We start from the raw sequence: 16,665 nt of genomic DNA, 5'->3' as shown, positions 1-16,665 counted from the left end.
AACACCTGTTATCTAATTTGTATGATATTCAGTATTTCATGTACTATTCATTTATACCGATGGTTATTCAGATTTCCCTCAAGGGTATAGCTAGCAGCTAACTGGCCTGTCCATTGGCTAAATTATATTATTTCTACTGTCCAGTTCATAGTCAATTCAACTCTACATTACCCCTCTTTTAAAAACAGATAAAACCAAAACAAAGTGATTTGCCAGTTGCCTTGAGGAGAGCAGAATCTCTGCAGCACAGACCATAATCTATCACTGATAACATGTGAGAGGAAATTGTCAGAGGAATGTTAGTTCCGCAGGGCAAAACTTTACCCTCCATCTGTATTGTCACTGAGCTACATCCAGGCTGTGTTCCAAATGCCAACCTATTCCCTACATAGTACCCTACTGTGGACGCTGGTCAAGAGTAGTGCATTTTATAGGGTGCTATTTGGGACGCATAGCCATTTATACAGTATAACGTGACTGGACTAAGATTTATTCAAGGTTTTAAAAACCTCTCCTGACAAACAGTGGGCTGGGGTGGGTGTTGGATAAGACATACGGGTGCTTTTTACCCTTTCAGATAGTTGGACACGCTGATAGATGTTTACCATACTGAGCAATGTGAGAAATATTGTCATTTCTTCAAATAATTTGGTTGACACCAGTGGACGCTGGCTCATAATAATGTCTGGAAAGGCGCTAATGAAATGGCATGAAACGCATAGAAACCATGTCTGATACCATTCCACTTATTCCACTCCAGCCATTACCACAAGCACAGGCTCCCCAATTAAGGTGCCACCAACCTCCTGTGAATGACACCCCCTAGCACTATTTGATGGTGTATATTGTAGATACTGCGCTTTGGCGATAACATTGATGCCAATCTGTATCAATTTATTTGTTGCCAACAATGTAGTGTTGAATGCAGGTTTCTAGGCATTTCTGATGGGATAGTGAATTGTAGATTGAAAGGGGGATACCTAGTCAGTCTCTGAATCAGAGAGGGAACAGTGGGTTAACTGGGGGAACAGTGGGAACAGTTCCCCGGGGAACAGTGGGTTAACTGCCTTGCTCAGAGGCAGAACGACAGATTTATACCTTGTCAGCTCAGGGGATTCGATCCAGCAACCTTTTCGGTTACTGGCCTAATGTTCTAACCACTAGGCTACCTGAACAATATATAGTAGGTACAGTTGTATGTGTGAAAGCAACAGTGTGTGAAAACCTTGTGAAGACTTACAGAAAACGTTTGACCTCTGTCATTGCCAACAAAGGGTATATAACAAAGTATTGAGAGAAACTTTTGTTATTGACCAAATACTTATTTTCCACCAAAATTTGCAAATAAATTCATGAATCCTACAATGTGATTTTCTGGATTTTTTTTTGTCCTCATTTTGTCTGTCATAGTTGAAGTGTACCTATGATGAAAATTACAGGCCTCTCTCATCTTTTCAAGTGGGAGAACTTGCACAATTGGTGGCTGACTAAATACTTTTTTGCCCCACTGTATATTGACTTGTCTCCTCTGTCAGGTTCCTCCAAAACAAGGGTCTCATGGGAATCTGAAGAAGGAGTTGGAGCAGCGTCTGAATGAGAACCACCAGCTTCAGGAACAACTGGACAGCAACAAAACCGAACTACAGATGGCCCAAGAAGAGTAAGCTAGGCTTCACACACAGATTAGGCCTAGCCCTGGTCTAAAAAGCACTTTTAAATAGATTAGGTTTAATCTGTGTCTGGAATCTGTGTGCATTTGCAGTGTATGTGTGTTAAGACCCCCAAAAGGGATGTCACCGTATGTATTTATTCTATGTTTTGTTGTCAGAATATAGAGAACCTATGGATTGCACCTTTAAGCAGCCCATTAAAGGGTCCTTAATCTCCTGCTTCTTTAATTGTTCGGTTGATGGATTGATTGTCTAATTGACTGACACGTTAATGAGTATATTGATTGGGGTATCGATTGGTGTCTTCCCTGTCAGGTTGACCCAGCTGCGGATGGCCAGAGAGGGGGCAGAGTTTCGGGTGCGTCAACAGGAAGACCAGCTGGCTGAGCTTCAGGAGGAGCTGAGGGGAATTTCAGAGAACACACCACAAACAGACTCCATGTCACTGCAGACGGTACGACAAGGATGATTTTAAAATGTTTATTTAACTAGTCAGTTAAGAACAAATTCATATTTACAATGAGGGCCTAGGAACAGTGGGTTAACTGCCTTGTTCAGGGGCAGAATGACAGATTTGTACCTTGTCAGCTCGGGGATTCGATCTAGAAACCTTTCCGTTACTGGCCCAGCACTCTAACCATTAGGCTACCTGCCGCCTCTGATGATGATGATGTCTTGCATTTATGTAGCACTATTCAAAGTGCTTAACATTGTATGGTGGCATTTTATGAACTCCCAGGTGATGAACGGCAGACATTCAGTGCTATTTACACACACTCTACACTCTCTCTCCCCTTCTCCTCTCTCTCCCTTGCAGGATGTGATGTCGTTGCAGGCGGACCTGGCGGAGGCGGCAATGTTGCGCCAGCGTCAGGAGGAGGTGCTGCGTCAGAGGGAGAGAGAGCTGACGGCCCTGAAGGGGGCGCTGAAGGAAGAGGTGGGGAGCCACGACCAGGAGATGGAGGCCCTCAGGGAGCAGTACAGCCAGGACATGGAAACCCTGAGGAGCACCATGGAACAGGTGTCACAGGTAGATACGTTGGTGTGTGTGTGTGTGTGTGTGGAAGTTTCATTCCAAAATGCTATATATCCATTTTCAGAAATGTTGGTAAATTAGCTTTTATTGTTTAAAGAAATTGAGAGTGAAAAAACGATCTAAGCATGGCATGGGGTTGTTCAATGACACTTGTTTCAAATCTATCACTTGACATATCCGCCTAACTCTCAGAAATAAGTTGTACGCTAGGTTTTACACGGTCAAATATAACAAACAACGAAATTAAGGAACTGTACAAAGTATACATTTGTGACATCACTGTTTTAAAAATTCTTCAATACAGTAATATGAGATCTGTATGTAAAACATTTACATTTGAAATGTTAGTCATTAGCAGATGCTCTTATCCAGAGCAATTTACATAAAGTGCATTCATCTTAAGATGGCTATGTGAGACAACCACATATCACACTGAATATACAGGATACAAACATTACATTCCAGCTAAACAAAGGATATATAATGTTTTGCCCCCCAAAAATAATGTGTACACATCTAAAATCTATGGATTAAAAAATAACTGAACAGTAATATTTTACACACATGAAGGTACCCATAAGAAATAATTTCTGATGAAGAAACACATGAGAAATTGGTGGATATAGCATTTTGGAAATAAACTCTTCATATGTCAAATGTTCAGTGTTAAGCTATCCAATCCCAATTTACCCCTTCATTAGTTAAATCCGGTATGGTAGTGCTGAAATGGAACAACACAGTATATGCATTGGTTGGAGGTCCCTGAGAAACAAGGACTGGTTTATTTATTTCAGTCTGTATGTATCAGGGGAGGACGGCTCATAATTGCTGGAACGGAGCAAATGGAATGGCATCAAACACATGAAACCATGTTTGACGTATTTTATACTATTCCACTGACTGCTCCAGCCATTACCACGAGCCCGTCCTCCCCAATGAAGGTGCCCCCAACCTCCTGTAGTATGTGCAGTGCATTCGGAAAGTATTAAGACCCAGCCCCTTGACTTTTTCCCAAACAAATTTACGTTACAGCCTTAATCTAAAATTTAATTTAAAAAAAAAAATCATCAATCTACACAGAATGCCCCATAATGACATTTTGCAAATGTATTACAAATAAAAAACAGAAATACCTTACTTAGTATTCAGACCCTTTGCTATGAAACTTGAAAATTGAGCTCAGGCGCATCTTTTTTCCATTGATCATCCTTGAGGTCTTTATACAACTTGAATGGAGTCCACCTGTGGTTAATTCAATTGCTTGGACGTGATTTGGAAAGAGACTCTGTCAGAGCAAAAACGAAGCCATGAGGTCGAAGGAATTGTTTGTAGAGCTCCGAGACAGGATTTAAAACAGTTTAATCCATTTTAGAATAAGGCTGTAACGTAACAAAATGTGGAAAAAGTCAAGGGGTCTGAATACTTTCCGAATGCACTGTATGTTCAGTTAGTCGGAAGTGTACATACACTTGGAGTCAGTAACTTGTTTTTCAACCACTCCATAAAATTCTTGTTAACGAGCCATGGTTTTGGCAAGTCGGTTAGGATGTCTACTTTGTGCATGACACAAGTAATTTTTCCAACAATTGTTTACTTACAGTAAATTATAAGTGAAATAATCGTATCACAATTCCAGTGGGTCAGAAGTTTACATACATTAAGTTGACTGTGCCTTTAAACAGCTTGTAAAATTCCAGAAAAGGATGTAATGGCTTTAGAAGCTTCTGGTAGGCTAATTGACAGAATTTGAGTCAATTGGAGGTGTACCTGTGGATGTATCTCAAGGCCTACCTTCAAACTCAGTGCCTCTTTGCTTGACATCGTGGGAAAATCAAAAAAAATCTGCCAAAACCTCAGAAAAACAATTGTAGACCTCCGCAAGTCTGGTTCATCCTTGGGAGCAATTTCCAAATGCCTGAAGGTACCATGTTCATCTGTACAAACAATAGTATGGAAGTATAAACACCATGGGACCACACAGTCATCATACCGCTCACAACGACGCGTTCTGTCTCCTAGAGATTAATCTACTTTGGTGTGAAAAGTGCAAATAATTTCCAGAACAACAGCAAAGGACCTTGTGAAGATGCTGGAGGAAACAAGTACAAAAGATCATACTTTTTTGAGAAATGTCCTCTGGTCTGATGAAACAAAAATAGAAATGTTTGGCCACAATGACCATCGTTATGTGTTGAGGAAAAAGGGTGAGGCTTGCAAGCCGAAGAACACCATCCCAACCATGAAGCACAGGGGTGGCAGCATCATGTTGTGGGGGTGCTTTGCTGCAGGAGGGACTGGTGCACTTCACAAAATAGATGGCATCATGAGGGAGGAATATTATGTGGATATATTGAAGCAACATCTCATGACATCAGTCAGGAAGTTATAGCTTGGTCGCAAATGGGTCTTCCAAATGGACAATGACCCCAAGCATACTTCCAAAGTTGTAGCAAAATGGCTTAAAGACAACAAAGTCAAGTTATTGGAGTGGCCATCACAAAGCCCTGACCTCAATCCTATAGAAAATATGTGGGTAGAACTGAAAAAGCATGTGCGAGCAAGGAGGCCTTACACACCTGACTCGGTTACACCAGCTCTGTCAGGAGGAATGGGCCAAAATTCACCGAACTTATTGTGGGAAGCTTGTGGAAGGCTACCCAAAATGTTTAACCCAAGTTAAACAATTTAAAGACATTACAACCAAATACTAATTGAATGAATGTAAAATTCTGACCCACTGGGAATGTGATGAAAGAAATAAAAGCTGAAATAAATCATTCTCTACTATTATTCTGACATTTCACATTCTTAAAATAGTGGTGATCCTAACTGACCTAAGACGGGGAATTTTTACTAAGATTAAATGTCAGAAATTGTGGGAAACTGAGTTTAAATGTATTTGGCTAAGGAGTAAACTTCCGACTTCAGCTGCATGTATGTACCATATGTCTGCTCTCTCCCTGCTATGTGTTAGTCCCAGCAGCAGATTGAGGAGGAGAGGCAGAGGGTGAATGATGCCATGCTCTGTCTGGAGGAGGAGCTAGAGAGCTGCAGGGACCAGGGAGGCCAGTGGAGGAAGCAGCTGGAAACTACCACAGAGGAGCTTCATAGCACCAAGCAGGAGTGAGTGCCTCAATATATAATTATTTCATTGGCTGTAGTATATCAATGGTGCGTCATACACATGTCTACACCTGTGAAGTTGTCTTCATATTAGCTTTAAACTAGTAGTCTTTGTCAGGTCAGTTTTATATTGTCTTGCCCTATGATCCAAAATACCAGAGATATTGTGGCACCTTATCAGTGGCAGCTCCTTACCTGGTATTCTAAGGCAGTGTTTACCAACCCTGGTCCTCAAATACCCCCAACATTACACAGTTTCGTTGTAGCCCTTGACAAACACACCTCATTGAGAACTTCATGATTAGTTGAGAAGTTGAATCACGTGTGCTTGTCCAGAGTTACAGTACACATGTGTAATGTTGGGGGTACTTGAGGACCAGGGTTGGGAAACACTGTTCTAAGGCAAACTTACACATATGATTGCTAAAGAGTACTGATTTTGGGGGGGCCTGCCCTGCCCTCCCTAATTGACTACCGACCTCTAGCACTCATGTCTGTAGCCATGAAGTGCTTTGAAAGGCTGGTCATGGGTCACATCAACACCATTATCCCAGAAACCCTAGACCCACTCCAATTTGCATACCATCCCAACAGAGCCCCAGATGATACAATCTCTATTGCACTCCACACTGCACTTTCACACCTGGACAAAAGGAACACCTATGTGAGAATGCTGTTCATTGACTACAGCTCAGCGGTCAACACCATAGTGCCCTCAAAGCTCATCACTAAGCTATGGACCCTGGGACTAAACGCCTCCCTTTGCAACTGGATCCTGGACTTCCTGAAAGGCCGCCCCCAGGTGGTAAGGATACGTAACAACACCTCCGCCACGCAGATCCTTATCATGGGGGTTCCTCGGGTGCGTGCTCAGTCCCCTCCTGTACTCCCTGTTCACTCATGACTGCGCGGCCAGGCACGACTCCAACACCATCATTAAGTTTGCCGATGACACAACAGTGGTAGGTTTGATCACCAACAACGATGAGACAGCATATAAGGAGGAGGTCAGAGACCTGGCCATGTGGTGCCAGGACAACAACCTCTCCCTCAACGTGATCAATACAAAGGAGATTATTGTGGACTACAGGAAAAAGAGGACCGAGCACGTCCCCATTCTCATCAACGGAGAGGTTGAGAGTGGAGCAGGTTGAGAGCTTCAAGTTCATTGGTGTCCACATCACCAACAAACTATCATGGTCCAAACACACCAAGACAGTCGTGAAGAGGGCACAACAAAACCTAATCCCCCTCAGGAGACTGAAAAGATTTGGCATGGGTCATCAGATCCTCAAAAGGTTCTACAGCTGCACCATCGAGAGCATCCTGACGGGTTGCATCACTGCCTGGTATGGCAACTGCTCGGCCTCCGACCGCAAGGCACTACAGAGGGTAGTGCGTGCGGCCCAGTGCATCACTGGGGCCAAGCTGCCTGCCATCCAGGACCTCTATACCAGGCGGTGTCAGAGGAAGGCCCTAAAAATTATCAGACTCCAGCCACCCTAGTCATAGACTTTTCTCTCCGCTGCCGCACTGCAAGTGGTACCAGAGGGCAAGTCTAGGTCCAAGAGGCTTCTAAACAGCTTCTACCCCCAAGCCATAAGACTACTGAACATCTAATCAAATGGCTACCCAGACTACTTCCATATTGCCCCCCCCCCCCCCCCTCTTTCGTAACTCTACCCACATGTATATATTACCTCGACAAACCGGTGCCCCCGTACATTGACTCTGTACCAGTACCCCCTGTATATAGCCTCGCTATTGTTATTCTACTGCTGCGCTTTAATTATTTGTATATTTCTTATTTTTTTTCTTAAGTGCATTGCTGGTTAAGGCCTTGTAAGTAAGCATTTCACTAAGGTGAATAACTGTTGTATTCGGGGCATGTGACAAATAGAATTGGATTTGATAGTATCTTTTCAGCTAGCGCTAGTCTGCTGTACCTGCTCCAAAACACCTGTAATGTTCATCCTATAGCTTTGTTCTCCGTCTTCTAAGTAGTGAGCCCATATGTTTCAGCACCTTTTGTTTCCAGGACTGATCAAAACAAATTTCTTCATGCTCTCTCTCCAGCAGACATAGTAAGCACTATGTCTGTAGCATAAAATTGCAACAAAATCGGAGTATCGAATTGCAGTACATATAGAATCGTGAGTCATGCGAATCGCAATACGTATCGTATTGGCACCTATGTATTGTGATAATACTGTATGGTCCCTGGCAATTCCCAGCCCTGCTAAAGGGAGACCGTTTGCTCCCGAGTATTTTCATTTGAATAGGAGTCTCAGTTTCAGAACACGAGAGTTTGCATTGTCACACTTTCCTAAGATGTTTGCCGATGGTCACACCTTTTTTATTTATTTATTTTGGATTGCATTTGAATACTTCAATTTTTTGTTGAAACTGTAATGTGACCAGTGGCTTTGGTTCTGACCTGAAATGTTAAATGTTATTCTATTCCCTCCCTTTAATGCATGTACCTTTTTTTTTTTTTATCCCCAACTTTTTTTTTTACTGGGCAGGAACGGGGAGCAGAGCAACACACCAACGTGAGCGAGAAACTCAAACGGACTCTGTTTGGTTTGAGTAGAATAGTTTAGTCTCATGGGGCCAAATCTTTAACTTGAATTCTGTTCCTCAAATAACACGTCACTCAAATAACATGCTCGTATCTGAAGTTTTGATGTGACTAATGATCTGATCATTAGAAGAAGAAATACTAACTACAATCTCCTGAGCAAATGATCAATCAAGATTTATTTACCAATTTCTATAACTTCTCAAATGAATCTCAAGCTATTTTTATTAATCAAGCCATCTTGACAAATGATTCGTCGAAGTAATCATATCAACGATGTTATAAACAGACATATGATCTAAACTATTGAAATGAAACATGATACAACTTCCTATGTATTGAGATTTGTTTAGATTCCTAGATAGCAACAGGTTTGTGACGGTGTGAAGATTCAAAAAAGTGTTCATTGTTTGCTGCGCATTAGCTGTTGTGTTCACATGATGATCGTACATGCTGTGTGTCTTAATAATTATTGGCTGTGTTTGTGTAGGCTCATGAGAGCGCGTTTGGAGAAGGAAGAGTTTGAGGGGGAGCTGAAGGAGCTTCAGGATTCACTGATGTCCATGAAGAAGCAGATGCCTGGCTTTGACGAGGCAGACTCTTATGCAGAGGTAAGCTTCTTCATGGTCAAAATGTCACAGATCGAGCATACACATATTCTTACACACAGTGCCTTCCGAAAGTATTCACACCCCACACTTTTTCCACATTTTGTTGTGTTGACACTGGAATTTTAAAATGGATTCAATTGACCTTTTTTTTTTGTCTCTGGCCTACACACCATACCCCATAATGTCAAAGTAGAATGCTTTTTATGGCGAGCCTAAGTAAGTTCAGGAGTAAAAAAAAATGCTTAAGTCACATAATGACTTGCATGCAATCTGTGTGCAATAATAGTATTTAACATGATTTTTGAACGACTACCTCATCTCTGTACCACACATGCAATTATCTGTAAGGTCCCTCAGTTGAGCAGTGAATTTTAAACACAGATTCAACCACAAAGACGGGAGGTTTTCCAATGCCTCACAAAGAATTGGTATTGGTAGATGGGTAAAACTAAAAACGGCAGACATTGAATACAACTTTGAGCATACACCCAGTCACTACAAAGATACAGGTGTCCTTCCTAACTCCGTTGCCCTAGAGGAAGGAAACCACTCAGGGATTTCACCATGAGGCCAATGGTGACTTTAAAAGTTACGGAGTTTAATGGCTTGATGGGAGAAAACTGAGGATGGATCAGGAACATTGTAGTTACTCCACAATACTAACCTAATTGACAGAGTGAAAAGAAGGAAGACTGTACAGAAAAAAAATATTACAAAACATCCATCCTGTTTGCAACAAGGCACTACAGTTGCAAAGCAATTACATTTTTGTCCTAAATACTAAGTGTTATGTTTGGTGCAAATACAACACATTACTGAGTACCACTCTCCATATTTTCAAGCATAGTGGTGGCTGCATTATGTTATGGATATGCTTGTAATCGTTATGGACTGGAGTTTCAGGATAAAACATTTACTGAATGGAGCTAAGCACAGGCAAAATCCTAGAGGAAAATCTGGTTTAGTCTACTTCCCGTAAGACATCGGGAGATTAATTCACCTTTCAGCAGGACAATAACCTGAAACACAAGGACAAATCTACACTGGAGTTGCTTACCAAGAACACAGTGAATGTTCCTGAGTGGGCGAGTTAAAATTGACTTAAATCTACAAGACCTGAATGGTTGTCTAGCAATGATCAACATCAAATTTGACAGAGCTTGAAGACTTTTGAAAGGAATAATAGGCAAATGTTGCACAATCCAGGTGTGTAAAGCTCTTCGAGACTTACCCAGAAATTGTTACCAAAGGTGCAAAAAAAATATTTAAATTTAAAAAAATGTTTTTAAGTATTTACTCTGGGGTGTGAATAGATATACAAAATGTATTTTACATATTTCATTTTCCATACATTTGCTGAAATTTCTAACATGTTTTCACTGTCATTATGTGGTATTGTGTGTAGATGGGTGAGAAACATGTATATACACTGCTCAAAAAAATAAAGGGAACACTTAAACAACACAATGTAACTCCAAGTCAATCACACTTCTGTGAAATCAAACTGTCCACTTAGGAAGCAACACTGATTGACAGTACATTTCACATGCTGTTGTGCAAATGGAATAGATAAACAGGTGGAAATTATAGGCAATTAGCAAGACACCCCCAATACAGGAGTGATTCTGCAGGTGGTGACCACAGACCACTTCTCTGTTCCTATGCTTCCTGGCTGATGTTTTGGTCACTTTTGAATGCTGGCGGTGCTCTCACTCTAGTGGTAGCATGAGACGGAGTCTACAACCCACACAAGTGGCTCAGGTAGTGTAGCTCATCCAGGATGGCACATCAATGCGAGCTGTGGCAAGAAGGTTTGCTGTGTCTGTCAGCGTAGTGTCCAGAGCATGGAGGCGCTACCAGGAGACATGCCAGTACATCAGGAGATGTGGAGGAGGCCGTAGGAGGGCAACAACCCAGCAGCAGGACCGCTACCTCCGCCTTTGTGCAAGGAGGAGCACTGCCAGAGCCCTGCAAAATGACCTCCAGCAGGCCACAAATGTGCATGTGTCAGCATAGGATCTCATCTCGGTACCTAATGGCAGTCAGGCTACCTCTGGCGAGCCCACGGAGGGCTGTGCGGCCCCACAAAGAAATGCCACCCCACACCATGACTGACCCACCGCCAAACCTGTCATGCTGGAGGATGTTGCAGGCAGCAGAACGTTATCCACGGCGTCTCCAGACTCTGTCACGTCTGTCACGTGCTCAGTGTGAACCTGCTTTCATCTGTGAAGAGCACAGGGCGCCAGTGGCGAATTTGCCAATATTGGTGTTCTCTGGCAAATGCCAAACATCCTGCACGGTGTTGGGCTGTAAGCACAACCCCCACCTGTGGACGTCGGGCCCTCATACCACCCTCATGGAGTCTGTTTCTGACCATTTGAGCAGACACATGCACATTTGTGGCCTGCTGGAGGTCATTTTGCAGGGCTCTGGCAGTGCTCCTCCTTGCACAAAGGCGGAGGTAGCGGTCCTGCTGCTGGGTTGTTGCCCTCCTACGGCCTCCTCCACGTCTCCTGATGTACTGGCATGTCTCCTGGTAGCGCCTCCATGCTCTGGACACTACGCTGACAGACACAGCAAACCTTCTTGCCACAGCTCGCATTGATGTGCCATCCTGGATGAGCTGCACTACCTGAGCCACTTGTGTGGGTTGTAGACTCCGTCTCATGCTACCACTAGAGTGAAAGCACCGCCAGCATTCAAAAGTGACCAAAACATCAGCCAGGAAGCATAGGAACTGAGAAGTGGTCTGTGGTCACCACCTGCAGAATCACTCCTTTATTGGGGGTGTCTTGCTAATTGCCTATAATTTCCACCTTTTGTCTATTCCATTTGCACAACAGCATGTGAAATTTACTGTCAATCATTGTTGCTTCCTAAGTGGACAGTTTGATTTCACAGAAGTGTGATTGACTTGGAGTTACATTGTGTTGTTTAAGTGTTCCCTTTATTTTTTTGAGCAGTGTATATTTAATCCATTTTGAATTCAGGCTGTAACACAACAAAATGTGGATTAAGTCAAGGGGTATGAATACTTTTTTTTGTACACAATTAAATACACCCACATTCTAACTCATTCTCTCCCACACACACACACGCACAAAAGGCAGTTGCACACATTCTGTTCCTCATCCTCTTTATTCATCTTGGTCACGATTTGCTTTTTCCAAGGATCTTCAGCGTTGTAATGATGATATCAAGCAGGCTCGCACGGAGGTCGACAGACAAAAGGTTGAGCTAAATGAGAAGGAGGAGGAGCTTCAAGCCCTGAGGAGGGCTAGCCAAGTACGGGAGTCTGAATTGAGGTCAGAGAATGACAGGCTGAAGGACCAATCACGGCAGGGGAAAGATGAGCTCGAGATGGCACTTGAGAAGGCAAAGCAGGTGAGGTGTCATCAACTTGATACATCTAAACTTTGACTGAGTGTGGGATGGATGTGAGGTTGAACTCTTTTACCTCTCTCTCGCGGTCTCTAGTCGTCAGGTGGGTCCTCACCATTGGATCAGGGGAGTCTGGAGCTTCAGGAAGCCAACACAAGGCTGAGAGAAAGACTGACTCGCATGGTAAAATACACTTACCAAAACCGCAGCATGCATGTATAGCTATGGAAAAAACACACAGGAGTAACACTCGGCAAACATAAGCTACACCACTAGGCACAAATGCAAGTGTGAGACTTTTATATCTTAGAAAAGGACACATAATTTCTACACAGTAATGCATGGATTCATAAACTCTGATCTGTTATTACGTTAAGGTATACCTAAATACACATACTCCTAAATAAATGGGTATTTTTCTGTTCCACAGACGAGGCTTCACTCCAGCGTGCCCCAGAGCTCAGAGGCTGAGCAGGCACTGGAAGATGAGAACCGCTCCCTGAGGTCCCAACTGGAGGAAGCCAGGCGAGGATTCTCCCGTCTGGGCAAGGACAGGGATGAGCTGGGCCAACGGCTGGAGGAGAGAGATCTGGAGAGAGACGCGCTGCGCAAGGGCAAGAGTGACCTGGAGGAGCAGAAGAGACTGTTAGACCGGGCCCTGGAGAAGATTAGCAAGGAGGTGCGGCATCGCGTGTGTGTGCGCACATCTGCTTTTTTATGTATTTATTTCCTATTGCCCTGGTATGGGTTTTGGATTGCTTTAAAACTGAATTAACAAAGATCACCCTAACCTTATTTCCCATCCATGCCCTTTTCACCCACCCTTTCTCTACCCGTCAGATGGAGGTGATGCTGGGGGACTCCCGTCAGTCGGTGCAGGCCCTGCAGAGCCAGATGGATGAATACAGAGAGCGCTCCAGGAGAGACCTACAGGATGCCCAGCGGCAGTGCAAAGACCGACTGGCTGAACTGCAGAGGGCCCAGGCCAACTTGAAGACACTGCAGGAAGAGGTGAGGGAGAGCGAGGGGGAGGAGGTGACTGAGAGAGTAGGGAGAGGGAAAGGACAGACTGGCTGAACTGCAGATGCCCCAGGCCAACCTAAGGACACTTCAGGATGAGGGGAGGGAGAGCAGAGCAAAGGAAAGGACAGGAAGATGGTGTTCAGGTACAAAGAAAGGAGTGAGAACAGTGGAGAGAGTTTGCAGGTGTATTTTAGAGAGAAAGCAGGAAGGAGAGTAAAAGGATTGAGGGAAGAGAAGGAAGAAAATATAAAGATACGGTATGAAGTGAGTTACAGTTGTTTAGACAAACTTGAGGTGATCCTTATGTGGCTTATCAATATATTGGGAATTTTATGTCCCCTTTCCAAATGTTGAACCACTGACTCCATCCCCGTTCCGTGGTCCAGGTTTCTCGTTTGAAGAAGGAGCTGCTGGTGTGTGGGGAGGAGAGGGACAGCGCCCAGCTGGAGAGAGACCTGCTCAGCAGCCGCCTCAAACATCTGGAAAGCGAACTGGACTCTGGGAGGAGCTCTCAGACGGACCGCAACAGGGAACTCAGAGGCCTGGAGGTGAGGGGTCAAAGGTCATTACCTCTAAATGTCAAAGATTTTGGGGTGAATTATAGGTGTGGAAATACTGTATGTCTGGGAAATGGAGGTTAGAGGTCAAGGGTTCTTCTGGGAGCTTTGAGAATTGTATGTGAAAGACTTCTAGCCTGGGACTATCAGCATGGAGTATATGATGTTGGGGAGGAGAGGAGAGCTTGAAAAGACATGGTCAAACTAATTTGTTTACAACTTGGGTGGATGCGTGTCAGGACAAAGTGAAGACGATGGAAATTGAATTGGATGAGGAGAAGAGCAGCGTGGAGCTTCTCAATGATCGTGTTGCACGCAGTCGAGAACAGGTACTGTACTTTAATACACACACACACAAGCAAGCAGGTACTGATTTCCATACAAACTAAGTCACTCAGAATGTTTGCTAATTCTCTTTCTTCCATTCTTTCTCAGATTGACCAGCTGCGTGGAGAACTGATGAAGGAGCGCTCAACCGTACACGACCTTGAGATGGACAAGAGTGTCCTAGAGAGACAGGTACAGATTTCACTTTTCATATCCAACATTTTATGTAACAGAAAATGCCTAATTCTAAGTGTCATCACCCTCAAACATTTTTGCTCAAACACATCTTGATATGCCAACGCGCTCTCCCCAGGTGAAGGAGTTGAGGTCCCGTGTGGCAGACATGGAGACACAGTCCCGTCCCTCCGCTGGAATCACTTTGTTAGAGGGTAAAGTGCAGGAGCTGGAGGAGAGGCTACACAGTGAAGAGAGGTGTGTACAGTAACTGTGTACAGTAACTGCTCAAGTACTATGGACACTGCATGAAGTACTAACATACCAAGCACCATAATATTGACTAGCAGTAGTCCTGGCTTTGTGGATACTATAGTTGATCTGAATAGTATGAGTATTGTGTGTAATGATATGTCTCCGTGTTCAGAGAGAAGCTGAGTATCCAGGCCTCCCAGAGGAGAGTAGAGAGAAAGCTGAAGGAAATAATCGTCACTCTGGACCAGGAGAGGAACCAGCACGCTGAGCAACGAGACCAGGTACATGTTAATATATACTGGTGGTCGTCTAGCTCAGTTGGTAGAGCATGGCACTTGCAATGCCAGCATTGTGGGTTCGATTCCCGGGACCACCAGTATGTAAAATGTTTACACGCATAACTGTAAGTTGCTTTGGAGAAAATAGTCTAAATGGCATATATTATTATTTTATACCATGGCATTGTTGAATACTTGTTTCTGATTGGCTTGAAGGGCATTGTAAGTGTGCATTATTTCCCTATAGCACATGGTAAAATTCAATGGCTATAGTTTTTACATGTTCTGTGTTTGAGCTGCTTTTGAAAGCAAAAGTCGAATTGAAAACATCATTGTTGAATTCGATTTTCAGCACCTTTACACTGATGACAATTTTGGTGTGATATTAACACAGCAGGAATAGTGTTTTCAATGCAGTACATAGTTTGAATTCTTGGCCAGGTTCTTCAAATGCACATACAGTACCACTCAGAAGTTTGGACACACCTACTCATTCAAGAGTTTTTCTTAATTTTGACTATTTTCTACATTGTAGAATAATAGTGTTAAGACATCAACTATGAAATAACACATATGGAATCATGTAGTAACCAAAAAAGTGTTAAACAAATCAAAATATATTTTATATTGTTCAAAGTAGCCACCATTTGCCTTGATGACAGCTTTGCACACTATTGGCATTCTCTCAACCAGCTTCACCTGGAATGCTTTTCCAACAATCTTGAAGGAGTTCCCACATATGCTGAGCACTTGTTGGCTGCTTTTCCAACTCATCCCAAACCATCTCAATTGGGTTGAAGTCGGGTGATTGTGGAGGCTAGGTCTTATGATGCAGCACTCCATCACTTCTTCTTGGTCAAATAGCCCCTACACAGCCTGGAGGTGTGTTGGGTCATTGTCCTGTTGGGGGAAAAAATGATAGTCCCACTAAGCACAAACCAAATGGGATGGTGTATCGCTTCAGAATGTTCTGGTAGCCATGCTGGTTAAGTGTGCTTCGAATTCTAACTCATCAGACCAATGGACAGATTTCCACCGGTCTAATGTCCATTGCTCGTGTTTCTTGGCCCTAGCAAGTGTCTTCTTGTTATTGGTGTCCTTTAGTAGTAGTTTCTTTGCAGCAATTCGACCATGACAGTCCTCACGAGAGCCAGTTTCATCATAGCGCTTGGTTTTTGCGACTGCACTTGAAGAAACATTCAAAGTTTTAGAAATGTTCCATATTGACTGACCTTCATGTCTTAAAGTAATGATGGACTGTTGTTTCTCTTTGCTTATTAGAGCTGTTCTTGGTATTTTATCAAATAGGGGCCATCTTCTGTATACCACCCCTACCTTGTCACAACACAACTGATTGGCTCAAACACACTAAGAAGGAAAGAAATTCCACAAATTAACAAGGCACACCTGTTAATTGAAATTCATTCCAGGAGACATGAATGAAGCTGGTTGAGAGAATGCCAAGAATGTGCAAAGCTGTCATCAAGGCAAAGGGTGGCTACTTTGAACAATATAAAATATATTCTGATTTTAAGTTTTTTTTTTTTTTTGGTCACTACATGATTCCATGTGTGTTATTTCATAGTTTTGATGTCTTCATTATTATTCTACAATGTAGAAAATAGTACAAATAAAAACTCTGGACA

General features: G+C 43.2%; 1 protein-coding gene across 2 annotated transcripts in view; it reads left to right on the top strand.

Annotated features, from left to right (window-relative positions):
• The window catches only part of cgnb (cingulin b), a 61,670-nt gene that overhangs the window by 40,120 nt on the left and 4,885 nt on the right, over window positions 1–16,665 (top strand). Inside the window, exons 5-19 of one of the 2 annotated variants that reach the window (XM_055875851.1) lie at window positions 1,536–1,660; window positions 1,986–2,124; window positions 2,488–2,700; window positions 5,681–5,829; window positions 8,355–8,381; window positions 8,901–9,021; window positions 12,196–12,408; window positions 12,502–12,588; window positions 12,836–13,084; window positions 13,246–13,416; window positions 13,815–13,976; window positions 14,225–14,314; window positions 14,421–14,504; window positions 14,626–14,744; window positions 14,914–15,022. In XM_055875851.1, the coding sequence (XP_055731826.1) occupies window positions 1,536–1,660; window positions 1,986–2,124; window positions 2,488–2,700; window positions 5,681–5,829; window positions 8,355–8,381; window positions 8,901–9,021; window positions 12,196–12,408; window positions 12,502–12,588; window positions 12,836–13,084; window positions 13,246–13,416; window positions 13,815–13,976; window positions 14,225–14,314; window positions 14,421–14,504; window positions 14,626–14,744; window positions 14,914–15,022 (2,058 nt within the window). The remainder of the gene's footprint in view (window positions 1–1,535; window positions 1,661–1,985; window positions 2,125–2,487; window positions 2,701–5,680; window positions 5,830–8,354; window positions 8,382–8,900; window positions 9,022–12,195; window positions 12,409–12,501; window positions 12,589–12,835; window positions 13,085–13,245; window positions 13,417–13,814; window positions 13,977–14,224; window positions 14,315–14,420; window positions 14,505–14,625; window positions 14,745–14,913; window positions 15,023–16,665) is intronic. The other variant, XM_055875853.1, reaches the window with a different exon arrangement.

Source organism: Salvelinus fontinalis, chromosome 22, assembly GCF_029448725.1.
Source record: "Salvelinus fontinalis isolate EN_2023a chromosome 22, ASM2944872v1, whole genome shotgun sequence".
In the NCBI taxonomy this organism is placed as follows: domain Eukaryota; kingdom Metazoa; phylum Chordata; class Actinopteri; order Salmoniformes; family Salmonidae; genus Salvelinus; species Salvelinus fontinalis.
Note: the sequence above shows the minus strand (reverse complement) of the source record. Positions and strands in the feature narration are given on the sequence as shown.